Here is a 26,003-nt window from a genome sequence, read left to right on the forward strand (position 1 = left end):
GATTCCCAGAAGTGTTTATCCTTGGTCCCGGCCCAGATGGAAGCATCAAGCAATTGAGAGGCCTTCTGCTCTGGGGTATGTGAGCAGCTGAGTAGGGTGTCAGTGTGTTCCACTTGAACTCATTTCCTCTTCCTCAAGTGGGAAGGTCAGCTTGGTGTCAGACTCGATACACACCACTATCTTTCACTAAGAGGCTCCTGATTTTCTGACTTCCCCTCCAGCTGGACACATGATTATTTGATTTGGAACTTTGAAGTGATCCTGAGGAGAGCAGAAACATCCCAAGGAACCAGGAGCCAGTGGACAAGAAGGCAGGAGAATTGGAACATGAGGTCAGCACTGGGTTCTGAGACCTGGAGGACTATCTCTTCCTGGAAATTCAGTCCCTGCTCAGGGAGAGGGGGAGCTTTTCCCAGCTAATGGCCATGGCCCTTTGGCTACGTCTAGGTTCCACTCCCCATCACTGTTCCCCTAACCCCAACCCTGTGGTTCTCTCCGTCCCTTTTATTATTTTTTGCCACCACTTCCTCACAGAACCACAGAAGAGAATTATCAAACAAAAATTTGTCATGCTTGGGATTAGATCTAATGTAAAAATACTTCATGTTTGCTTTAAGGTGTGTGTGTGTGTGTTTTTACAATAAATGAGCTCATTGTAAGATCATCAAATGCAAATACATATGTATATGCATTTTGTATATATACATATATATGGAGAGAGAGGGAGAGGCTCCCTAAATCCCACTCTTCATACCGCTGTTTGGAGTCTAATCCACAGATTTAATATTAGTTGGGGTTTGTCATTTTTTATTTTTTTTATAAATGGGTAGGGCCCCATTTGTTTTTCAAAGTTTATTTGTTTATTTTGAGAGGGAGAGTCGGGGAGGAGCAGAGAGAGAGAGAGAGAATCCCAAGCAGGCTCCGCACTGTCAGTGCTGAGCCCCACATGGGGCTCAAACTCATAAACCGTGAGATCACAACCTGAACCGAAACCAAGATTCGAATGCTGTTTGGTTTTTTTAAAGTAAACTCTATGCCCAACATGGGGCTTAAACTCATGACCTTGAGATCAAGAGTCCCATGTTCTACCGATTGAACCAGTCAGGTGCCCCAGTTGGTTTTTGTTTTGTCTTTTAATAAAAATTGAATCAACGTGTTGAATCATGCTGTTCTGCAACCTTTTTTTACCTAACAGTAATCTCGTTTTTCACTCTTTAAAACCATTGAAATCCTCAGGAAGACTATAACAGTCATCCATATATCTCTGACATCTTTATATGGCAATACATATAAAATGTCTATGTAACATTGTTAGGGCCTTTGGAAATCATTTCAAGGCTATTCTATTTGAGGCTGGCAGAACCCCTGGGAAGTAGTGAGGCTTGATGCTTCTATCCCCGTTTCACAGATTAATAATACAATGAACTGGGACTAGAATCCAGTTTCTCTGTCTAGACTCAAAGTGCTTTCCACTATCCTGTGCTTTCTCTTTAGAAGCTGGGCATTCAAATGAGGGATTGAAATTTGTGACTAAGGTTCATAAATGGTCAGAATTTATCAATCTCTTAATACTTCAGGAACTTCCTATTTCTTGTAAGAAGTAGATGAGGAATAAAAAGGGGTGCCTGTGTGGCATAGTCAGTTAAGCACCCAACTCTTGATTTCGGCTCAGGTCATTATCTCATCGTTCGTGAGATTGAGCCCCGAGTCAAGCTCTGTGCTGACAGTGTGGAGCCTGCTTGGGATTTTCTCTCTCTCTCTTTCTTTGCCCCTCCCCTGCTCACAAGTGCCACACTCTCTCTCTCTAAAAATAAACATTAAAAAAAAAAGAAGGGTGCCTTCTGACACCAGGTGAGCATCTGACTCCTGATTTTGGCTTAGGTCATGATCCCAAGGTCATAGGATTGAGCTTTGCATCGGGCTCTGAGTTGAATGTGGAGCCTGCTTCAGATTCTCTTTCTCCCTCTGCTCCTCCCTGGCTTGTGCAGGGGTGTGAGCTTGCTCTCTCTCTCTCTCTCTCTCTCTCTCTCTCTCAAAAAAAAAAAAATTTTTTTTGAAAAAAATTTTTTGAATGTTTTTATTTATTTTTGAGACAGAGAGAGACAGAACATGAGCAGGGTAGGGGCAGAGAGAGAGGGAGACACAGAATCTGAAGCAGGCTCCAGGCTCTGAGCTGTCAGCACAGAGCCCAGACGTGGGGCTTGAACTCACGGAGTGTGAGATCATGACCTGAGGTAAAGTCAGACGCTTAACTGACTGAGCCACCCCGGCGCCCCCCCCCAAAAAATTTTTTTTAAAAAGAAGAGGAGGCGGCCTGGATGGCTCAGTGGGTTAAGCATCCAACTTTGGCTCAGGTAATGATCTCATGGTTTGTGAGTTCGAGCCCCACACTGGGCTTTGCGCTGACAGTGCATGGAGCCTGCCTGGGATTCTCTCTCCCTCTCTCTATGCCCCTCTCTCGTGCTCTCTCTCTCAAAATAAACTTTTTTTTTTTTTTTTTTTTTTAATTTTTTTTTTTTTTTCAACGTTTTTTATTTATTTTTGGGACAGAGAGAGACAGAGCATGAACGGGGGAGGGGCAGAGAGAGAGGGAGACACAGAATCGGAAACAGGCTCCAGGCTCCGAGCCATCAGCCCAGAGCCTGACGCGGGGCTCGAACTCACGGACCGCGAGATCGTGACCTGGCTGAAGTCGGACGCTTAACCGACTGCGCCACCCAGGCGCCCCTCAAAATAAACTTTAAAAAAGATATATAGATAGATAGATAGATAGATAGATAGATAGATATAGATATATATATAATTATAGATATATATAATTATAGATATATATAGATATAGATATATAGAAGAATAAAAAGGACAAATTCTCTCCCCTTGAGTTTAGAATCAAGTAGATGTAACAAAACACAGGAAAATAGTTCTACAACACTTGCTACACAACATGTAAATAAATGAGTAGTGATTGCTAAGATGTAAGCAAGAGGAAATGAGCAGTATGAGAGTTGATACGTTCACTGATCATTTACAAACACCTCTGTTGGGTCCTCTACCCTACAAGAGATATGTATGTAATGTCTACAACATATACTTAGCACCTACATTAATATTATCATTCCAACACTGAGATTCTTTGGAGATGTTCTCGTTCTTGTCTTTGTTTTTAAAAATAGTCTCTGCTAGAATCTCAGCTCCTAAAAGAGGTGGATGATGATGAAGAAAGACGATGATGATAAGGGCACCTCGCTGGCTCAGTCAGAAGAAGATGCCACTCTTGATCTCAGTGTCCTGAGTTTGAACCCTGCACTGGGTGTAGAGATTACTTACATAAATAACACCTAGAAAAAGAAAGAAAGAAAGAAAGAAAGAAAGAAAGAAAGAAAGAAAGAAAGAAAGAAAGAAAGAGAAAAAGAAATTAAGAAAGAAAAAGAAGAAGAAAGAGAAAGGAGATAGATAAAGATGAGTTATCCAATAGAATTCATCAGGGAAAAGCTAACTGGAAGACCAGAATTTTGAACTGAATTCTTTGGTGGAGGAAGGAAAGAGAAACAGAACCAATTGAATCTGCACGTTTGGGGATGTAGTTAGTACTTAGCAAACGTTAAGCCATTAATGACTGTGAAATATCCCAGTGAAGTGAGTTTTCCTGGTTCTTCCCTTAACCCTCCCCTCTACCCTCTACACCCCATCAAGGAGCATTAGATCCTCTGTCTTCCTCATACAATCCAGTTGATGCCGTTTATGTAAAGAGCAAGGTTGGGGGCGCCTGGGTGGCTCAGTCGGTTAAGCATCCGACTTCAGCTCAGGTCACGATCTCGCGGTCCGGCTCTGGGCTGATGGCTCAGAGTCTGGAGCCTGCTTCCGATTCTGTGTCTCCCTCTCTCTCTGCCCCTCCCCCGTTCATGCTCTGTCTCTCTCTGTCTCAAAAATAAATAAAACGTTTAAAAAAAAAAAAGATCAAGGTTGGAAGGCCGAGGGAGGGAGAGAGAGAGAGAGAGAAAGAAAGAGAGAGAGAGGGAGGGCTGGAAGTCATGGTACTCCTGTCAGTGCCCTCAGAAAATTACATTTTTAAAGAACTCCAGGAAAGGCTACGCCCTATTTTCCCAGTAACCCAAACCGCGTGAGTTTCCAAGTAAGTTCTTTTTGTTGTCTACCCTATTTCTCTTCTCTTGAAATTTAAACTCTGAGCGCTGAAGATAAAGGGGAGAAGGAGGCAGAGGCCTGGCTCTCCCGATAGCGACTAAGCAACGGGTAGCTAAGGATCTCCGTCTTGCCGTAAATGGGGAAACCCGCGCCCCCAAGAGGCCTTAACGCCCACAGCAGCTCGACCCCGCCGCTGGTATCACGTGATGGTGCGGCGCGGCGGGTAGACTACAACTCCCACTGTGCCGCGCGGCACGCCGGCGTTACAAAGCTCTCGCTCATTGGTCGCTGGAGATATTTGAAAGGGGGGGCTGGCGCGAAAAACGAAGGTTGAGTCTTGGGTTTTTGCAGAGCTCTTCTTCTGGCGAGTAAGTCCTGGACCTGGTGGGGAGGCGACCTCTGGGGCGATAAAGCCCAGAGGAACTCGTGAACGTGTGTACGTGCCAAGGTGAGGTGGGGTCCCGGCGCTGACTTGAGGGGAGGGGCGGCTCTGCGAAGGAAGGTTGGGAGACCTCCGGATGTCCTGGTGAGCTCCGAACTCAGTGGAGGCCTCCCGGTATGGAGCGTTGGGGTGGTGGAATGGGTAGTGAGGCTCCGGATCCCCCGAGAGGAAGGAGAAGCAGAAGCGTCCGTTTATAACGGGAGCCTGCTGTCCTGACATGGGCGTTTTTCCCGAATAGGGTTTCTTTCTTTCTGTCTGTCTGTTTTTCTTTCTTTCTCCTTCCCTTCCCTTCCCTTTACCTTCCCTTTACCTTCCCTTCCCTTCCCTTTTCTTGTAATCTCGTAATCTCTACAAAGTGGAACTGGAAGTGACGACCCGGAGATCAAGAATCCCACAGCTCCAATGACTGAGCCAGCCAGGCGCCCCTCCCGATAGGATTTCTCATGGGATTCTTTGCAAACACCACCCCCCCCCCCACCGCCCCTCACTTCTGCAGCCTTCAAGCCCTTCTCCTGCCCTCCATTATGAATCTTCTCCGCCTACTCTAATCCTTCTCCTTTTCCCTAGCCCTCCAACGCCATGAGGAGCTTCAAAGGAATCAACTTTGGGACCTTGCTAAGCAGCGTGAAGGAAGCTGAAGAGTTGCTGCCTGACTTGAAGGTAGGATTGTGTCTGGCTCTGGATACACCTGGCTTTCCAAGATGAGCTGGGGGTTTTTGTCTTATATGAAGAGATAGGCTAATAGGGGATCCTCTCCTGAGAAGCCCCCTTTCTAGTTATCTTTCCCTACTTTGGTGGTCCCAATCACATCTTCCTCTCCTCTTAGGAGTTCCTGTCCAAGCTTCCAGCTGGTTCATCCAGCTGCCGATCTGATGCCGAGAGGAGACAAGCTTGTGATGCCATCTTGAGGGCTTGCAACCAGCAGCTGACTGCCAAGCTGGCTTGCCCTAGGCACCTGGAGAGCCTGCTGGAACTGGCGGAGCTGGCTTACAATGGCTACTTGATGTCTACCCCCCAGCGCCCACCCCTGTACCTGGAACGAATTCTCTTCATCTTTTTGCGGAACATTGCCACACAGGGAATCCCAGAGGCCACACTCCGATTCGCAAAACCCCTTCATGCCTGTTTGGTGCATTGCTCTCGCCAAACTGCTCCCCAGGACTATGATGCTGTGGTGCGAGGCAGCTTTTCTCTGCTTTGGAAGGCAGCAGAAACCCTGGAGGAGCGGCGAGCTGCATTATCAACTCGGCTGAAGGCCTTGAGCTTTCTTGTACTCTTGGAGGATGAAAGTACCCCTTGTGAGGTTCCCCACTTTGCTTCTCCAACAGCCTGTCGAGTGGTAGCTGCCCATCAGCTATTTGATGCCACTGGGCACAGTCTGAATGAAGCCGATGCTGATTTCCTAGATGACCTGCTCTCCAGGCATGTGATCAAAGTTTTGGTGGGTGAGGGAGGGGGTTCTCCTGGTCCTCTTTCTCCCCAGAGGGCCCTCTGTCTCTTGGAACTCACCCTGGAACGTTGCCGTCGCCTCTGCTGGAGTGGCCACCATGCCAAGGCCACGAGAGTAGTGGAGAAGACCCATGATTACCTAAGGAACACCAGTCTGGCCCCCAGCCTCCAGTTATGCCAACTTGGAGTTGAACTGCTACAGGCTGGGGAGGGAGGATCCCAGGCACTGGCCGAGCTTCTGATCAAGGCATCAGCTGTCCTGAACAGCAGTGTGGAGGCACCATCACCCCCATTGCGGGCATTATGTGACAGCTGTCAGTTCTTCCTCTCAGGACTGGAGCGAGGCATCAAGAGACGCTATGGACTGGATGCTGTTCTGGGCCTCTTTGCTTTTCTTGGCGGGTACTGCTCTCTCATCCGGCAGCTGCAGGATGGTGTGAGTTAAGAACCTAGAGGTAGGGTGGGAATGTGGTTCTGCAGACTATCAGGCTAAGGTCTTTGGTAAGATCTGGAAGCCCTGGCTCCCTCCTCAGTCAGCTGCTCTCTGGATTATGCCTAGTGCAGCCACCAGCAGCCTAGTCTACTCTGGGAGGGCCATGGCCCCTCCTAATGCCCTTCGTCCTACTCCCTGGGCTGAGTCAGCTCTCCAGGACTCTGGACCAGTCTTCAGTTTGGAGCTCATCCTGTATCTCTGCCTCTCAACCCAACCTTCCCCTTCCTTCCTCAGGTCTGTGGGGATTCCTCCAAGCAGCAGCAGTCTCTGGTTCAGATGCACTTTCAGGGACTTCACCTCTACACTGTGGTGGTTTATGACTTTGCGCAAAGCTGTCAGGTACAGTCTGGGAATCAAAAGACCTGGACAGGTCCTGGGGTCTGGGGTTGCTGGACTGCCCTGGTAGAGCTTTGGAGTTGCTTTGGGTTTGGGGTGGGGTAGATGTCACCTTGGACCTATTATGTCTCTTCTCACTCTCAAGACCTTCTTGTCCCTTTAGGTAGCTGATTTGGCTGACCTGGCCCAGCTGGTGGAAAGTTGCATATCTACTGTGGTCTGGATGCTGGAGGCCTTACAGAGCCTGTCAGGCCAAGAGCTGACTGACTACCTGGGCATGACTGGTTAGTGCCCTGGGGCCCAGATGCAGGGGGGAAGGTCATCACTCACTAGGCAGACAAATAGCACTTGCTGGATGGTTCTGACCACCTTGGGGGCTCCTTATGGTTTAAGGAGGCAGTGAAAAAAATGTTCTTAAGTGACCCTCATCACTTGTACTTATAAACATTTACAGGGGTGCCTGGGTGCTCAGTTGGTTAAGCGTCCACCTTTGGCTCAGGTCATGATCTCGTGTTCATGGGTTCGAGCCCCATGTTGGGCTCTGTGCTGACAGCTCAGAACCTGGAGTCTGCTTCGTGGATTCTGTCTCCCTCTCTCTCTGCCTGCTGCCCCCCACCCCCGCCGCTTGTACTCTGTCTCTCTGTCTCTCACAAAAATAAATAAAACATTAAAAAACATTTTTTTAAACATTTATAGGGGCGCCTGGGTGGCTCAGTTGGTTAAGCGGCCGACTTCGGCTCAGGTCATGATCTCACGGTCCGTGAGTTCGAGCCCCGCGTCAGGCTCTGTGCTGACAGCTCAGAGCCTGGAGCCTGTTTCAGATTCTGTGTCTCCCTCTCTCTGACCCTCCCCCGTTCATGCTCTGTCTCTCTCTGTCTCAAAAATAAATAAAACGTTAAAAAATTAAAAAAAAAAACTTTTATAGTAGTAGAGAAGTGATAAGGCTAACTTATGATAGCAGACACAAGTTTTTTGTCATTGACTTTGAAACATGATTTGGTGTTTCTTTCATGAAAATGTTTGTACCTGATATGCAACTTTATGACCTTTTTTTTTTTAAATGTTTTTTTATTATTTATTTTTGAGAGAGAGACAGAGTGCAAGCAGGGGAGGGGCAGAGAGAGAGGGAGACACAGAATCCGAAGCAGGCTCCAGGCTCTGAGCTGTCAGCACAGAGACCAATGTGGGGCTTGAACTCACAAACCACGAGATCATGACCTGAGCCAAAGTCGGATGCTTAACCAACTGAGCCACCCAGGTGCCCCTATGACCTTTCTATAAGTTTTATTTTTTTTAATGTTTACTTTTAATGCTTATTTTTACTTTTGAGAGAGAGAATCAGAGAAAGAGGGAGACACACAGAATCCGAAGCAGGCTCCAGGCTCTGAGCTGTCAGCACAGAGCCCGACATGGGGCTCGAACCCACGAACCATGAGATCATGACCTAAGCCGAAGTCAGACACTTAACCCACTGAGCCACCCAGGCACCCCAAGTTTTAAAGAATATTTATAACTTAAAATTTTTTTTTAGAAACCAGGTAAAAATGCTTCAACAATCAAATTGCGCATAAAGGCATGTAGTCTAAAGTCTCTCTCTCCTAATCCTGGTCACAAAGTTCCCCTCTACTGAGACAACTAATACGATCAATTTCTTACGTATCATTCTGGAGATGTACTATGTATAAATAAATTTGCATATATACTTCTCCACACCCTTTCAGTTGAAACGTGCATACAGAAAAGTACAAAGTACAAAGTGAACATACTTTTTAGCCAACGTCTAGGTCAAGTAAGAGCATGATTTAGACCTTGGGGAAACCCCTCCTTCTGCCCCCCTCCTAGTAACCCCCCTCCTCAAAGCAACCATTATCCTAACGGCATACTTTAGTTTTGTCTATTTTTGTATTTTATGATACGTTTTCCCTTCAGTTTATAAAAAGGATGGCCCCATTAAATTATACAAACCCAATGAGTTCAGTCACTGAAAAGTTTTGGAGAACTTTTTTTTTCTTTTTCTTTTTTTTATGTTTTTCTTTTATTTTTGAGACACACACACACACAGTGAGAGCAGGGGATGGGGGAGAGAGAGAGAGAGAGAGACAGAATCTGAAGCAGGCTCCAGGCTCTGAGCTGTCAGCGCAGAGCCCCACATGGGGCTTGAACTCACAGACTGCAAGATCATGACCTGAGCCGAAGTCAGATGCCCAACCAACTGAGCCACCCAGGTGCCCCAGAACTTTTCATATTTATATATTCAGTAGTTGAACCTACCCATTGAGATGAAAATATCATCAGCAGTCACAAAAATTACTAGTTTGAAAATTCTTCCCGGAATATTGAAGCCTGACTTAATTTTTTCCAGCCATCTGTGTGGATAGCCAAAAAGCTGCATAAACTAGAGTTTAGGGCAAATTTTGTTCATTCAACAAATATCTATTGAGCACCTACCATGTGCCAAGCACTATTGTGAGGACTTGGGTATATCAGTAAACGAAACAAAGATCCCTGCCCTCACGGAGCCACAGTCTGGTTAGGGGAGAATGATAATAAGCAACAGAATAATTGAATTATCAATATGTTAGAAAGTGATAAGAAATGTGGGGGTGGGGGGGAAGGAATATAGAGCAGGATAAGAAAGGGAAGTAGGAGTTCAGGGTGGGTGAGGGGGCAAGTTACCACTTAAAATAGAGTCAGGATAGGCCTGCTTGGGAGGGTGACATGAGCAAAACTTGGAGGATGTGATGAAGTTGGCCATGTAGACACCTGCGAAAGGACATCCTTGGCAGAAGAAACAGTCAAGGCCAAGGCCCTAAGGCAGGAACTATCCTGGCGTGTTCAAGAAACAGCAAGGAGGCTCCTAGTGTGGCTTTCGTGGAATGAGAGAAGGAGGAGATAAGGGATAGGCCAGAGCGTTAACCCCAAAATGCTGCCCTTCGGAGGAAGATGAAGGCAAAAATTGGCATGTGAGGAAATGGGCCCTGTGTAGGAGTGAAGACTCAGCTTGCGCTTGTAAAACAAGTGCAAAGGAGCCGCTGGTGTGGGTGTGCCTTGTAGGAATGGATGTCATGGGCTGAGTTGGAGCAGGTAGGGGAGAGCTGCCCCTATCTCATTCCCTAGCAGTAAGGCTTCCTGTCTGATCTGGAAGCTACTGAGCCGGCCACAGGTTGAGCTTCTCTCTACTGCCTCTCCAACAGGAGAGCGGCAGTGGGAACTATTTCCGCTATCAACTATTCTCTCTCTCACTTACAGCCTCTTACACCAGTAACTTGGCCTACAGCTTCTATAGTCACAAGTTGTATGCCGAGGCCTGTGCCATCTCTGAGCCCCTCTGTCAGCACCTGGGATTGGTGAAGCCGGACACCTATCCTGAGGTGCCTCCTGAGAAGGTACGAGGGCAGGAAGGGAGGTTATGTTGGAGGCCTGAGTAGCATGAAAGGGCCTGGCCAGGACCCTGCCCTGCAGTAGCGTGTTAAGAGCCACGTACCTGGGACGGTGTCTTCCACACCTCACTTGTACTATTACTATTTTTTTTTTTTTTTTTTTTTTTTTTTTTTATGGTCTCACTTTTTATATTTAGCCACGTTCAAGCTGGTGGTTCTCAACCTGGTTGCACGTTAGAATCCCCTGAATGTACTTAAAAAAATTCATTCTGATGCCTGGCCCAAGCTGATTGCATCAGAATCCCTGGTGCTAGAGCCCACGTATCTGGTTATTTTAAAAGTTCCCCGAGGAGGCCCTTTAAGTAACCAGAGTGAGAACCATCGCAAGGAGACCCATGAAATGATGGGTTGGCTGGAGTGGCAGGTGAGACGGGTTGTAGAGGGCTTTGGTTTTCATCTTGAGTGAGGCAGATGAGCCTCTCAAAGGAAGGCATGACATCATCTTGGCATTTTGAGTTTCTCTGGCATCACTATGGTGAATGAACAAGATACCAGGACAACAGTGGGCACCCCCACTGCTCTTGTAGCCTGGGCCAGAAAGGGTGGGTATCTGAACTGAAGTAGCGTCTTGCGGGATGGGAAGAAGGGAATGGGTGTAAGAAGCCCAGGATTAATTTGTTAAGTGACTGGCTGTGATGGGGTGGGGGGGTGGGGTGCGGAGGGAAGGTCAAGGATGGCCTGGCATTTCGGACTGAGAAGACGCCGACTTGTGAGAGAGGGGTTACAGGAGGAGAAACGGGTTTCTAGGGCTGTGGACATAAATATGTGGGTGGGGTGGATTGAAGCCTCAGATTGAGAACCCCTGGGGTGTTTAGTGCTTTAGTGTCTTCTGCCTTGGGGCAGGCTTGGGGGCTGGCGGACCACCTGGTGGTGTATGTACCTGTGTGGCATGTACTCCCCCACTATTACGGACTCGGTGGTTCCTCTCTTTAGTTTGGTCTCTGCTTTCTATGGTCAGTTGCACAGGTGCTTCCGGCTGCATGGAGAGAGTTTGAAGAAACTGGGTAAACAGGCCCAGGGTTGTGAGATGGTGACTTTGTGGCTGACAGCCCTGCAGCCCTGTGGCCCCCAACACATGGCTGAGCCTGTCACCTTCTGGGTTCGGATCAAGATGGATGCAGCCAGAGCAGGAGACAAGGAGCTACAGCTGAGGTGAGTTGGCGGGGAGGGAGACAACCATGTTTGCTCCCTGGCTAGGGCTAGCTTTTGGTACTGGTGGTCTCATGTATCCTTCTGTCTGAAAAAAGGCACTGATTCCTCTGTTCGTTGTTATTTATCAAATGCCTACTATATGACAGTCACTGTGCTAGGTATAGGGGAGCAGTGGGGACAGGCAATGCCCTTGCTTTAACGACGGGGAAGTCAGTGACCTCTCAGCAAGCCAAGGCTGGGACTCCTTGGCACGGGGCAGAAGCTCCATGCTTCACGGACTCCCTGACATGGCGTTGGGCCTGCCTTCTCTTAGGACTCTGCGAGACAGCCTGAGTGGCTGGGACCCAGAGACCCTGGTCTTCCTGCTGAGGGAGGAGCTGCAGGCCTATAAGGCTGTGCGAGCGGACACAGGGCAGGAACGGTTCAATGTCATCTGTGACCTGCTGGAGCTGAGCCCTGAGGAGACACCGGCTGGGGCCTGGGCTCGAGCCACCCACCTGGTGGAACTGGCTCAGGTGCTCTGCTACCATGACTTTGCCCAGCAGACCAACTGGTGAGGAAGAATAGCTGGGGAGGCCACTCTTGCTTCTCACCCTAGGTCGTCTTACCCTTTTCAGAGGCCGTTTCCCTCTCCCAAGTCCCTGAGCACCCACTTCAGTTTGTGGCCATGGGCCCTCATTCAAAGGGTGGGGCCGGCTGTCCTGCAAAAGGTCCTTCCCAGGGCACTATGGCAGGTACTCGTCATGGGCCCAGCTTAAGTCCATCCTCTCCCTTCAGCTCTGCCCTGGATGCTATCCAGGAAGCCCTACAGCTTCTGGAGTCTGTGAGGCCTGAGACCCAGGCCAAGGATCGGCTTCTGGATGATAAAGCACAGGCCCTCCTATGGTTCTACATTTGTACCCTGGAGACCAAAATGCAGGAAGTAAGTGTGGCTTCTGTGGGGCTCAGCAGAACTGGATTATTTCCCCCAGGCCCACAGTAAGCTGGTGCCAGCCCTGTTTTTTATCCTGATCCCCCCCCCCGCCCCATCTAGGGTATCGAGCGGGATCGGAGAGCCCAGGCCCCTAATAACCTGGAGGAATTTGAAGTCAATGACCTGAACTATGAAGATAAACTCCAAGAAGATCGTTTCCTATACAGTAACATTGCCTTCAACCTGGCTGCAGATGCTGGTGAGGGTTGTGAATGTAGTGTGCTAGATGGGGTCTCCTCTGTGTCTTCCTAAGAGCAGAATGGGGACCCCAGGTAGGGGAAAGGAAGTAGGGTGGGAGGTGGGCACAGAGGGCAGAGGGCGTTACGAAGAAGGCTGCATTGTCCCCAGATGGCCCACACTGAGAGAATGGCCGGTCCCTTTCTTCTGACTTCTAGCTCAGTCCAAATGCCTGGACCAAGCACTGGCCCTTTGGAAGGAGGTGCTTACAAAGGCACAAGCCCCCGCTGTACGGTGTCTCCAGCAGACAGCAGCCTCACTGCAGACCCTAGCAGCCCTCTATCAGCTGACGGCAAAGGTAATGGGGCAGGGCGTTAACACACACCAGAAGCCCACTCTTTCCTCTTCTTTGGCCGGTGTATCTGCTAAGAAGCCATGTAGCCTGTTGTGGCCTCTATCACCAGGCTTCCTAAGTTGAAATACAAGCTTCGTCCTTTATTTTAACTCACCTTGGCAAGTGACGTAACTTCCTAAGCCCAGGTTTCCTTGTGTCTAAAATGAGGACAGTAATAGCACTACCTCATGGTGTCCTTAAGTGGCATATTCAAATGTCAGATATAGTTATTATTAATTCTTAGGTAATTTGAGCTGTGTATATTCTGAAACATACATAGATGCTTATAGGTTTAATTTTACATTTTTACATGCAACATCAGGACATTTCACAGACTCCCTGAAGCTCTTCCCTGGACCCCACATTAGGAACCTCCGAAAAAGAACATGGTACATAAAAAAGATCTTTGTTGCTGTGGCCATTAGGCCATATTTCTAGCATGAGAATTGAGGGAAGCTGCCTCAGCGCTAGGTCTGAGTCTTGGCTCTCCCCCGTACCTGTGATGTGAATTTGGGCAAGCAACTTAACTTGCGTGAGTCTTAAGCCTCTTAGTCTATAGTCATCTGTAAAATTGGGGTTAGAGTCACTATGAAAGATTAAAAGAGCTGATGCACATGAACACCCTCTTTTTGACAATTTGATATTTTTATTATGACTTTTGAAGTTTCACTTCAAATTTTATTTTTCAGTAATCTCTACACACAATGTGGGGCTCAAACTCACAACTTTGTATGCCCCCCTCACTGAACCAGCCAGGTGTTCCTTCAATTTTTTTTTTTTTTTTTTAGATCTATGAATTCTTTTTTTTTTTAAGTGTATTTTTATTTATTTTGAGAGAGAGAGAGAAAGAGCAAGCAGGGTAGGGGCAGAGAGACAGGGAGACAGAATCCCAAGCGGGCCCCGTGCTATCAGCGCAGAACCCCATGTGGGGCTTGAACCAACTGGGTGGCTCAGTTGGTTGAGCGTCCCAACTTCTGCTCAGGTCATGATCTCACAGTTCAGGGCTTTGAGCCCCGCATCAGGCTCGTTGCTGTCAGCACAGGGCCCGCTTCAGATCCTCTGTCTCCTCTCTCTTTCTGTCCCTCTCCTGCTCAGGCTTTCTCTCTCTCAAAAGTAAGTAAACATTAAAAGGAATTGAAGTATGGTTGACACACAATATTATATTAGTTTTAGGCGTGCAACATAGTGATTTGGCAATAGCGTGCGTTACTCAGTGCTCACCATGGTGAGGGAAGTCACCATACATTATTATCACAATGTTATTGACTGTACCCTCTGTGCTGTACTTTTTCAGCCCCGCGACTTACTTATTTTATAACTGGAAGTTTGTACCTCTTGATCCTCTTGCCTGTCTCGCCCATCCCCCTGCCCTGATGTAAACCTCTCAGCACAGTGCCTGGCCCATAGTAAGCTTTCGGTAACTCCCAGCTGTCGATGCTGACTGGTACCTAAGCTTTCACGCGGGAGGCTGGATGGTGGTAGGCTCCCTCTCTGCTCTTATCTCAGGCTTCTTGAGGATGGCAGGTGGTGGCCTTGTCTGTAGCCACACCTCATCCAGGCTCTGAAGTCAGACCAAGGTCTCAAAGGGCTGAGGAGCAGAGGGTAGAAAGGGAGGTTCGAGCAGGAGCTGGGTAAACTTCCTGCTCCTGGCTGACCAGCCCCTGCAGGCTCTGGAGGTCCTCCTGCTCGTACGGATCGTCTCCCAGAGACTGGAGGACCACGCGAAGGCAGCCGGCTCCTCCTGCCACGCCAGCCAGCTGCTCCTGATGCTCGGCTGTCCCAGCTACGCCCAGGTGAGTGCCCAGCCAGCCAAGCCCGGAGCTGCAGGGGGACCTGGCTTTAGTGACCCATCTTTTCTCTGAGAAGACAAGATACTGAAGGGGCATCTTCCCTGCCTTCTACTGCCACATCCTGCTGGAGGGTCGTAAAGTGTGGAGTGGTTGGGAGGCAGCTGTGGGAAGAGGAAGCGTCTTTCCTTCTCACTGCAAAACCATTGTTTCCTAAGTCTTATAGATCCTGCACCAGAAATACACCACTAATCCTGTATTTCCCCACCATTTGCCCTAGTCGCCCTTTCTCCACTCACTTAGGATTGCTCCAACACCACCTAGCTGGTCTCCCTGCCTCCAGCAGGGAGGCCCCTTTTGTCTTCTAACATCTTTTTTTTTTTTTTTTTTTTTTTAATTTTTTTTTTTTTTTTTAACATTTTATTTATTTTTGAGACAGGGAGAGACAGAGCATGAACAGGGGAGGGTCAGAGAGAGGGAGACACAGAATCGGAAACAGGCTCCAGGCTCCGAGCTGTCAGCACAGAGCCCGACGCGGGGCTCGAACTCACGGACCGCGAGATTATGACCTGAGCCGAAGTTGGCCGCTTAACCGACTGAGCCACCCAGGCGCCCCTAACATGATCTTTTAAGGCACAGATCTGATCTCATCTTTTTTCCTGCTTAAAGGATTTCATTGGTTTCTTCATTACCTGTAGGATGATACTGTCTAAACACTTTACTTGGTATTGCACACCTTCTATATCCTGGCTCATGCTTTTTCTTGCCACTCCCCACCATGGAACTTCTGTCCATCCACGCCAGTTACTTTAGAGCCTTGTATGTGCCTCCCTCCCTTTGGTTCTGTTAGCCCCTCCACCCTAAATACACCTCCTCCACCCACCTTTTTTCTACTTTCTTTTCAAGGCCTAGCTCAATTGTCCTCTCCCTCATGAAGTATTTTATACATCTTCTTCTTCAAGGGCAGAATCACCTACTTTCCCTGGGTCCCCATACCACTAATGGCATTGTGTCACGATTACACAGGTGTGTCTGCACCCCCACTGCATTGCAAGCTATTGGGTGGAAAGTCTTGCTTATTCCTTATTCAGCTATGTCTTTCTAACATAGCGGTTAACTGAAAGATATTAAATGAACATTTTAGCAAGTGATTGAATAACTCTCATGTTGTAGATTATAATATATGAAATAATTGAATACTTAGTTGGAGGTGTTCTGCATTTTACTTGCAAGTGTTTTAATCCACTTTAATTTGAAAAGTCTGGCTGCCTTTCCTCACCAGCATGTTCAGGAATCCCATGATTGTTTTCTTAGCTATACCTGGAAGAGGCAGACTCAAGCCTGAAGCTTCTGGATCACAATACTGACACGTACCTGCTCCTTTCGCTGACCTGTAACCTACTTCGAAGTCAACTCTACTGTGTTCACCAGAAGGTATTTCTCACTTTCTTAACCCCTGAAGTTCCCAGGTATTGGAAGGATTTTTAGGATTTTCGGGATATTTTTCAGGCTTCTGAGATTTCCCTGGAGCTAGGAAGAGTATTCCCGACCGTGAGAAGCAGTGCTGTTTCCCAGCCTTGTCCTTTCTATTCTTTCCCAGTTGCCTCAGTCACACTGTCCTGTGACTAGAGACTGAGATGACATTGATCCCAGGAAGGCAATGGAGCCCAAATTGGAAATCAAGTGAGATGCAGAAAACCTGAGTTTTCTCACAGCCTAACTGTGTGACTTGTCTGCGTCTTGTGCCCTCTCAGGCTGCCGTTTTCTCCACAGCTTTTATCATTCTCAAAAGCAGGGGCTGGACCAGATGATCTTTAGGGGCATCCTAAGCTCTGAATCGCTGCTCTGACCTCACTCACCACTCTTCTCTGGCCGTCCCTGTCTCCCAGGTGGCTGAGGGTGCCTCTCTGTTGCTGTCTGTGCTTCGGGACCCTGCCCTCCAGAGATCATCCAAGGCCTGGTACTTGCTGCGTGTCCAGGCCTTGCAGGTGGTGGCATCATACCTCAGCCTCTCATCAGACAGCCTCTCAGCCTCCCTGCGGGAGCAGCTCTGTGCCCAAGGTGAAAGAATAGGGTGGATGATGGCCCTTTGTGGTCAAATGGTGTGGATCGTCCACTCTCAGCTCTTCTCAAGCCCTTGTCCCCTCTGCTGTCCCAACTGTGTGGACTAGCCCACTGAGAGGCTGCACAGAGTAGGCCTGGGATAGCATATGAGTCTCTGTTTGTCTGCCGCCTGATTGATTGCTTAGTACCTGGCTGGAATGCTATACTAACAAGGGTTCTGAGGCCCCACGTGGTCTGAGGGAAAGAGTTCTGTGATTGATTCGCTCTGTCTGCCTTAGGCACAGAAGAACAGCGGCAGCACGTTTTGCATTTGCTATCTTAGTAGGTGAAGGTGGTGGCAGTTCTGGCGGCATCATCTCCCTTCTTGTCCCCCCGCCACTCCCTGCACAGGCTGGCAGACGCCTGAGATTGCACTCGTCGACTCCCATAAGCTCCTCCGAAGCATTATCCTCCTGCTCCTGGGCAGTGACGTGCTCTCGATTCAGAAGGCGGCTGTGGAGACCCCATTTCTGGACTATGGTGAGTCTGAGGAAGAGAGCGAGGCCCAGTGGGAATGAACAGGCCAGATGGTGGGGCTGCCAGCTTTGCCTCCAGAGGATCCAGGCTGTGACTGAGTGACGGTGGTCTCGTCTCTCTCCTTTGTACCAGGTGAAAATCTGGTACAAAAATGGCAGGTTCTGACAGAGGTGCTGAGCTGCTCAGAGAAGCTGGTCTCCCGCCTGGGCCATCTGGGTTGTGTGAGCGAAGCCAAGGCCTTTTGCTTGGATGCCCTGAAACTTACGACGAAACTGCAGCTACCACACCAGTGAGTACAGGCCAGAGGAGGCCATTCCAGAACCTGAGTGCCCACATCCTGGACTCTGGGGTCCCAAACTCTTCCACAGATTTACGTGTTATGTTTGGAGGGGTTGGGAGAACGTATCCCATGGCTCAGTAAGTAGGAAATGCCGACTTAACCAAGCTTAGACATTTTTATTTCCTGTAGGACTTCTCACATCCTTCAGTACACCGATCCACATTGTAACTCTCCAAAAGGGAGAGCTGGTGTACCATGTTTCCCTAAGTCCCTTTGCCCACAGGATCTTTTTTCTTTGGGTGGGAATGTGGTTTGGGAAATCCTGTCCTCATGCACAAAGATGACTGGGGATGAGGGAGAAGTGTAGAGAGTTTTCCCAGGGTAGACTTGAAGTCAGCTCGAGAGAGTAGAGGTCCTCCAGAGGCTAGGAGCCTGCCCCAGTGCTGCCAGTGAAAGGGACAGGAAGATGGACTCAGGAACACAAAGACTTGCACGAGTTGCTTGTCATCTCCTCTCCCAACAAGGTGTGCCCTGTTCCTGGTGCTGAAGGCGGAGCTGGAGCTGGCACGCACTGACATTGACCTCTGTGAGTCGGACCTGCAGCAGGTTCTGTTCTTACTGGAGTCTTGCACAGGTGAGCAGCCATGCCCCCACACCCACGGGCAGTGGCGGGAGTGGCACACAAACACTACGACACATCTTTGTATGTGAAAGTATGGGTTCCTTCTAAATCAGGGACCTTTTTTTTTTTTAATTTTTTTTAATGTTTTAGAGAGAGAGAGACAGACAGAGACAGAGTGCAAGCAGGGGAGGGGCAGACAGAGAGGGAGACACAGAATCTAAAGCAGGTTCCAGGCTCTGAGCTGTCAGCACAGAGCCCAATGCAGGGCTCGAACTCACAGATCGCGAGATCATGACCTGAGCCGAAGTCGAACGCTTAACCGACTGAGCCACCCAGGCGCCCCTAAATCAGGGACTTCTAACTCTTCTGCTTCAATCAGACCACTGGTGTCCCTCCTTCAGATGGCTTGCCCATCTGACTAACCCAATGTGGCTCTACTTTTCAGCACTGCCTAATACATTTTGGCTATTTAAATCTAAATAAAATTTACAATTCATTCCTCAGTCACTTGCCACATTTCATGTGCTCAATAGCCACATTATGGCTTAGTGGCCACTCTATTGGACAGCACAAATGTCATGTCCTCAGGAGGGCTTAAATTAATAATAAAATAGTGTATTTATGGTACATTTTTTCTTATCAACCACTTTTCCCTCTCGTATTTCCTTTGACCCACACAAAACCCTGGAAAGTCAGGTGGACACGTGGATTTTTTTTCTCACTTGTAAAATGAGGAAGTTGAGAAATTCAGTGTTTTGGACCAGGATCATGGGCCTAGTTGGGGCCCAGAGCCAGGATAAAGACGTGGGCCTCCTGGTGCCCACCTGCTTTCCTGAGCTATGCAGCCGTCTCAGGTGCAGGTATGGGGGTTTTGCGGGTTGGGTTTATCTATTATGGGATGGGAAGAAACATTAGGGATTTTACTCAAAACAAAAATAAGCCATATTAATATTTAGTCCGATCAGACAGTAATCCGTACAAGCAGTAAGTAAATAACACCTATATTAAGGAGTTGGGCCCTGGGGTAGCTCAGGAAGCACTTGGTATCACTTCTCCCAGTTTTGTAATTCTGGCTCCACTCTCCCCAGAGTTTGGCGGGCTAGCCCAGCACCTGGACTCCGTGAAGAAAGTCCACCTGCAGAAGGGCAAGCAGCAGACCCGGGTCCATCGTCCTCCAGAGCTCCCTGAAGAGGAGCCCTTCCTAAGAGGCCCTGCCCTGGAGCTGGTAGCCACTGTGGCCAAGGAGCCAGGTCCTGTGGCACCTTCTACTAACTCCTCCCCTGTCCTGAAAGCGAAGTCCCAGCCCAGCCCCGGCTTCCTGACCCACCTGCCCACGTGTGACTGCTTGCTGTGTGCCAGCCCCGTGCTCTCGGCAGTCTGTCTGCGCTGGGCATTGGTCACAGCGGGGGTGAGGCTGGCTTTGGGCCATCAGGCCCAGGGTCTGGATCTGCTGCAGGTCGTGCTAAAGGGTTGCCCTGCAGCCACTGAGCGCCTCACCCAAGCTCTACAAACTACCCTGAATCACAAAGCACTTCCCTCCCCTGTCCCGAGCCTCTTGGATGAGATCTTGGCTCAGGCCTACACACAGCTGGCACTGGAGGGGCTGAGCCGGCCATCACACAAGAGTCTGGGGAAGGTCCTGGAGTCGGGGCTGAAGTTTGTGGCAGCACGAGTACCCCACCTGGAGCCCTGGCGAGCCAGCCTGCTCTTGATTCGGGCCCTTGCAAAGCTGGCCGGCCTCAACTGCTGCACTACCCAACTTTTTGCAAGCTCCTGGGGCTGGCAGCCACCATCAGTAAAACCCTCCCCAGGCTCAGAGCCCTCTAAGCCGCGAAGCCAAAAACTTTCTGGAAGGGGGCGTCAGCGGGCAGCCTCATCTACCCAGCCCCTCCATAATACCTCTCTGAAAAGTCTGGAAGGTGGAGGACTGCCCTGTACACCGAAGCCTCCAGGCCAGGTCAGGCCAGCAGGCACTCGAGTCCCTTTTACTGTGTTTGAGGAAGTCCTCCCTACAAAGAGCAAGCCTGAGGTTCCCAAGGCCCCTAGAGTACAACAGAGGGTCCAGACGCGCCTCAAGGTGAGGTGGGACTGCGGCTGGGTGGTGTTGGTGTCAGGTGGGGTGGTTCTGGAGAATTCTGCAGAATAGGTGCCTTTCCCAGGGCCTGGTGGGGCCTTCAGCTCTACTGTTAACCTGCACAGAAAGACAATTCTATCTTTGTTTCAAACAGAAGGTGCTTTCCTTTACTCTGTGGTTCCTCTTCCTTTTCATCCTTTGTCCTTTTGTTCCTCCCTTCTCTCCCTCCTTCCACACCCAAGAGTCCTGGCCCTTGATTGAGCTGCCTCAATTGGAGAGGTTAATTTTTAAATCTTCCCCCAAAGGCCTCTGAGAGTGTGCCTCTGCAGCACCACCTGCTGGCAGATGTCTTATCACTGAAGGCCCCTTGGCCCTTCTCCCTTTCCCACCCATCCCAGGTGAACTTCAGTGATGACAGTGATTTGGAAGACCCTGTCTCAATTGAGGCACAGCCTGCAGAGGGGCCCAAGAGACGGGGCACTGCTTCCCGGGGCCGGGGCCGGGGCCAGGCCAGGAAGAACCCGAGCCTGAAGACAGTTGCAGTGGCAGCCTCAAGTAGTGCCCCTGGGCTCCCAGGCCTGGGTGGTAGGAGCCGGAGGGCCAAGAAGGTGACATCAGGACACTGTGAGGAGCTGGGCTCTGAGATCATGAGGACCATCCCTGAGGAGGAAATGACTGAAAACCAGATGGAAATGAGCTTTGAGATCCTCAGGGGCTCTGACGGGGAAGACTCAGCCTCAGGTAAGATGGTAACGGTGGGAGGTAGAAGGTGCATATATCTTTGGGGGTTGGGGTTGCCCTGGGACCAAAGCACAAGAAATAACTGATGCCAAAGACAGTACAGAAATACAACTTTGTTCCTGGCTCCAGGACTGGATCCTAGAAAGAACAAAGGAGACGACAGGAGGAAGAAACTACAGAAAGTCACGTTCTCTCCCTAGGTGGGAAGGCACCAGCTCCAGGACCTGATACAGCCATAGGAGAATGTGAAGTGTTGAGACGTGATTCCAGTAAAGAGGAGCTGCCGGTCCCATGCCCAGACAAGGAGAGAGACAAGGGTCTTGGTCCTCGGCTCCAACTCTCCTCTGCCCCTGTAGCCATTGGTGAGGCTAACCACTGAGGTCTGGTCACTAGGAGAGGTTGCTTGATCTGATGACCTTGTGGCCTGCCCATGGTTCTGTCTTCGGATCCTCATCTAGATCTGGTCGCCTTTGAACCTGGGTTTGAATCCCATCACTCTCTTCACTAGATGTGTGCAAGTTACTCAGCCTCTCTGAGCCTTTATTTACTTACCTATAAATTGGGGTTAGGGGGGATGGGGTGAGTTGAGGTAAGTTGCATAGCATCCCACCTGGCACATTGCCCTGCATTAATGGTAGCTTTTTTTATCCAAGTGGGAGATGAGATAGAACCTTGGAAACTTGGAACTTTCCATAAAAGTTTTATGAAAAGTTGGGACTTTTATGGAAAGTTCCATCAGCTAAACAGTATGGGACTCATCTATAGCAAGTATCTTCACCTTCCTCTAGGTCTCTCTACCCTGGATTCCATCTGTGACTTACTGACCATTGCTTTCCGTGGGGTTAGTCATTGCCCTCCTAGTGGACTTTATGCTTACCTCTGCCGCCTCCTGGCTTTGTGCTTGGGCCACCGGGATCCCTATGCCACAGCCTGCCTTGTCACTGAGTCTGTGTCCATCACCTGTCGCCACCAGCTGCTCACCCACCTCCACAGGCAGCTCAGGTGAGTTTCCCCAAGGCCCATGCAGGGGACAGACTGGAAGGAAGGTCTAGATTTTGAAGGAGGGAGAACTCACCCCTACTTATGTTATCTGCAGCAAGGCCCAGAAGCACCGGGGATCACTCGAAATGGCAGACCAGGTGCAGAGGCTGAGCCTGCAGGACAGGCCTGGAGATGTCCCCCTGGCCCGCATCCAGCACCTCTTTTCCTTCAGGGCTTCAGGATCTGGTCAATTCCCTGAGCCTGAGAAGGAGAGTTTCCAGGAGCGCCTGGCTCTGATCCCCAGCGGTATGGCAGCAGACTTCAGCTGGCTCTCCTGTCCTTTTTTGTATCTTCTTACTAAGGAGTTAGGGGAAGGAGTTTAAGGCATTAGTTAACGTAGATTTATGACCCTATGGAAGAACATATCCTCCCTTTTCACTGATTGTCATTTTGTTACTCTCACCAAAGAGAAATACCCTAAATTTGGAAGTCTTGTGCTTTTTTTTTTAACCTCCACTCTGCGTTACTAGCAGATTCAGTGTCTTTTTTCAGGGGTAGGTTCAGATGTCCAGAGTCTCCCTGCACTAACACAAAACACATTAACAGATGATTTGAGTGCCTCCCTCTGTCCAGGAACTTTTGTTAGTTTCTGTGAGGGACACATCGAAGTACAAGATGTGGTCTCTCTCCACAGGGGGCTGTTCCGGGAGAGCAGCTTGAACTCCAGTGAGCAGAGAAGATTTTTTAGAATTGTCTTGAGTGATGGGTAGGATTGAGTGCAGAAGATGGGGAAGGGAGTTCCTTGTAAGAGCTGAAATGATTCTGGGTATGCTCTGTGTGTCAGGGGTGACTGTGTGTGTGTTAGCTCTGGCCACGCTTCAGCCTGGAACCGTGGGCAACACCCTCTTGCTGACCCGGCTGGAAAAAGACAATCCCCCAGTCACTGTGCAGATCCCCACCGCCCAGAGCAAGGTAGGTTTCCTGGGCCAGCAAGCAAAGTTGGGCTGGGGTAGGCTTCTGGTCAAGCTGCTCATATCCCGCGGCTGGGGGATGGAGAGGTGGTGATCACGTGGACAAGCAGAAAGCTCACAGTCCCATCTCCCAAAGCTTCCTCTGAGTTCGGCCCTGAAAGAGTTTGACACCATCCAGAAGGAACAGAAAGAGAACAGCAGCTGTACTGACAAGCGAGAGTGGTGGACAGGACGGCTAGAACTGGACCATAGGATGGAGGTGTGTGCTCCCAAGGTGGGGTGGGGTCAGGCCTACCCTGGGAGTGACCCTGTGTGTCACTGTCCTCTCTCTCAGGAGTCCCGGCTAGTGCCGAGTTACCTCAAGTCCTTTCTGGAAGCATAGCCTAAATAAAAAATGATGTTACTTGAGAACGACTTCAAAAAAGAGCTAAAAACTTAAAGGGGTGATGCCAACAGAATGTTTGAGGATACATACAAGAAAAAAGATTTAAGCCCAAGTATCAGCTTCCCAGGTTTAGCTTTCATTGCCCACCTGTTTGTATTTGTCAAGACATAGTGATATGTGATAAATCATCTTATCTGTACTCCCCCAGAGTCTCAGCAAATGAAGTCTCTAGCTTCTTGCCTTTTTAACTGGCGGGAAGATGTGTAAAACAAATATATACGTTGGAAAACCCATTTCCTCAGCTCCTCTCTGACCGAACATTCTATTCTTCCTCATTCAGGCTCTCATCATTTCCCTAGAGAAGCATGTATTGGGCTGCTGGAGGGGACTGTTGCTGCCATCCAGTGAGGACCCTGGCCCTGCCCAGGAGGCCTCCCGCCTACAAAAGTTGCTGCAGGAATGTGGCTGGGAATATCCTGATGCAGCTCTGCTGAAAGTGAGTTGAGAAATCTGGGAGGGGGAAGAAGCTGGACTTAATTCTTACCCCACTGCCATTGTGAGTAGAGATGGGAGCAATGGCCCTCACTGACCACTGTTCCCCTGCAGACCATGCTCAGTAGTGCCAGTACCCTCACCCCTCAGGACATTGAGACCTTGGCCTATGGGCTGTGCCCAGCCCGGCCAGAACGAGCCCAAGAGCTTCTGAGTGAGGCAGTACGACGTCTTCAGGGTCAGACAGTACCAAGCAATAGGCATCTTGTCTTAGTGCTAGACAAGGTAAGGAGCTGGGGGCTGGAGGGACCGTATCTGGTGGGCAGTGGGCACCAGGTCACCCCTCTGCCCCCTTCTGATGCTTGTGGATGCCTGGCTGGGGATGGTAATCCCTGCGTGCTTTTTGTCCAGGACCTGCAAAAGCTGCCATGGGAGAGCATCCCCAGTCTCCGGGCACTGCCTGTCACTCGGCTGCCCTCCTTCCACTTCTTGCTCAGCTATTCCATCATCAGAGAGGTGGGTTTCAGGGAGTGGGGGAATGATTAGTAATTGAGGGAGATCTGGGAAGACAGGAGAGGGTCTTAGGGATGGGATGGTTCAGTCGTGGAAAGGGGTTTGGAGTTTGTTGAAGCTTGGGCTCTCTGGCCAGACCAGGATCCTGATCACCAGTGTCTTCTCCTCAGTCGGGGGCCTCGGCAGTGCTAAGCCAAGGGGTGGATCCACGCAATACCTTCTACGTCCTGAACCCTCACAATAACCTGTCAAGCACAGAGGAGCAATTTCGAGCCAATTTTAGCAGGTCAGGGGGAGAAGAGTACGAAAGGGGGTGGGGGAGGGTAGAGAGGGGCAACATGTCCTTTTCCCCTGAATCAAAGCTTGCAGCCCACCTTCTGCCTAGTATTCCCTCTGCCCTCTTTACCAGCTGACCCCAGTTCTTACTCCTACCTTTTCCCTGCAGTGAAGCTGGCTGGAAAGGGGTGGTTGGGGAGGTGCCGAGCCCAGAACAAGTGCAAGCAGCCTTGACAGAGCATGACTTATATATGTGAGTGCTCAGGGCAGGGAAGTGGGGAGGTGGGGTGGGTATCACCATAGTTTGTTTTGTGGCTTTCAAGCCACTGGCTGACTCAGGACGCCCCTGGAGACACGGCAGAGGCCGGCTACTGCTGGGTCAGATTCATCTCACATCCTTTTGCCTTAGCTATGCAGGGCACGGGGCGGGTGCCCGCTTCCTGGATGGACAGGCCGTCCTGCGGCTCGGCTGCCGGGCAGTGGCCCTGCTGTTTGGCTGCAGCAGCGCAGCCCTGGCTGTGCATGGAAACCTGGAGGGGGCTGGCATCGTGCTCAAGTATATCATGGCTGGCTGGTGAGTCTCGAGGGCCTAACCTAGGTCCCCACCCCAGGTTCTTTCCCAGGTCTGAACACTAAATCCTTCCTCATGTATTTTGTTTTAGAGCCCTCACTTTGTAGTTCTTTTTTTTCCCCAGTCCCCTGTTTCTGGGTAACCTCTGGGATGTGACTGACCGTGACATTGACCGCTACACGGAGGCTCTGCTGCAGGGTTGGCTTGGAGCAGGCCCAGGAGCCCCTCTTCTCTACTATGTCAACCAGGCGCGCCAGGCTCCCCGACTCAAGTATCTTATTGGGGCTGCACCTGTGGCATATGGCTTGCCTGTCTCCCTGCGGTGATCCCTTGGAGCTGTCCTATCACAGATAGAAGCCATGTGACTGTTCTACCTCCTGTTCTTAGATTTAACCCTTAGGATAAATATTTTAAATGACTTTTCCAGTGTTTTATATGAAATATTTCCTTTTGATTTAACCTTAATATAATAAAGATGTAACATTTAAACCCTGTGTTTTGTGTGGTTCATCTGAGAACATTTGAAGACAAATTATTGCTCCCTCCCACTATGTGGTACTGTAAAGAGGTGAGAATAGCTTGCAGGAGTCCAAGTCTGAGAGTGTTAGGAAGAAAGGAAAAACCACAGGACAAAGGTGGGCTTGGCTTGGCCTCAGCAGACAAAGCTGAAGGGTATCAAAATGCTCTTAAGTTGGGGGTGCCTGAGTGGCTCAGTTGGCTGAGCATCTGAC

The 26,003-nt window shown here is 49.7% G+C and overlaps 1 protein-coding gene across 1 annotated transcript; it reads left to right on the forward strand.

The window, feature by feature from the left end:
* The first annotated feature begins 262 nt into the window (after window positions 1–262).
* Window positions 263–25,761, forward strand: ESPL1 (extra spindle pole bodies like 1, separase). The gene is made up of 32 exons (XM_042946663.1): window positions 263–332; window positions 4,495–4,591; window positions 5,153–5,245; window positions 5,412–6,470; window positions 6,762–6,866; window positions 7,027–7,147; window positions 10,113–10,249; window positions 11,262–11,455; window positions 11,769–12,008; window positions 12,233–12,377; window positions 12,489–12,627; window positions 12,824–12,963; window positions 14,658–14,792; window positions 16,101–16,220; window positions 16,676–16,847; window positions 17,241–17,369; window positions 17,499–17,655; window positions 18,171–18,280; window positions 19,357–20,345; window positions 20,741–21,083; window positions 21,284–21,445; window positions 21,872–22,085; window positions 22,180–22,370; window positions 22,909–23,036; window positions 23,172–23,294; window positions 23,761–23,916; window positions 24,027–24,197; window positions 24,324–24,428; window positions 24,596–24,711; window positions 24,871–24,954; window positions 25,111–25,275; window positions 25,397–25,761. The coding sequence occupies exons 3-32, from the start codon at window positions 5,165–5,167 to the stop codon at window positions 25,596–25,598; spliced, it is 6,333 nt and encodes a 2,110-aa protein (XP_042802597.1). The 5' UTR covers window positions 263–332; window positions 4,495–4,591; window positions 5,153–5,164; the 3' UTR covers window positions 25,599–25,761.
* The last annotated feature ends 242 nt before the right edge of the window (window positions 25,762–26,003 follow it).

Source organism: Panthera leo, chromosome B4, assembly GCF_018350215.1.
Source record: "Panthera leo isolate Ple1 chromosome B4, P.leo_Ple1_pat1.1, whole genome shotgun sequence".
NCBI classification, from domain to species: domain Eukaryota; kingdom Metazoa; phylum Chordata; class Mammalia; order Carnivora; family Felidae; genus Panthera; species Panthera leo.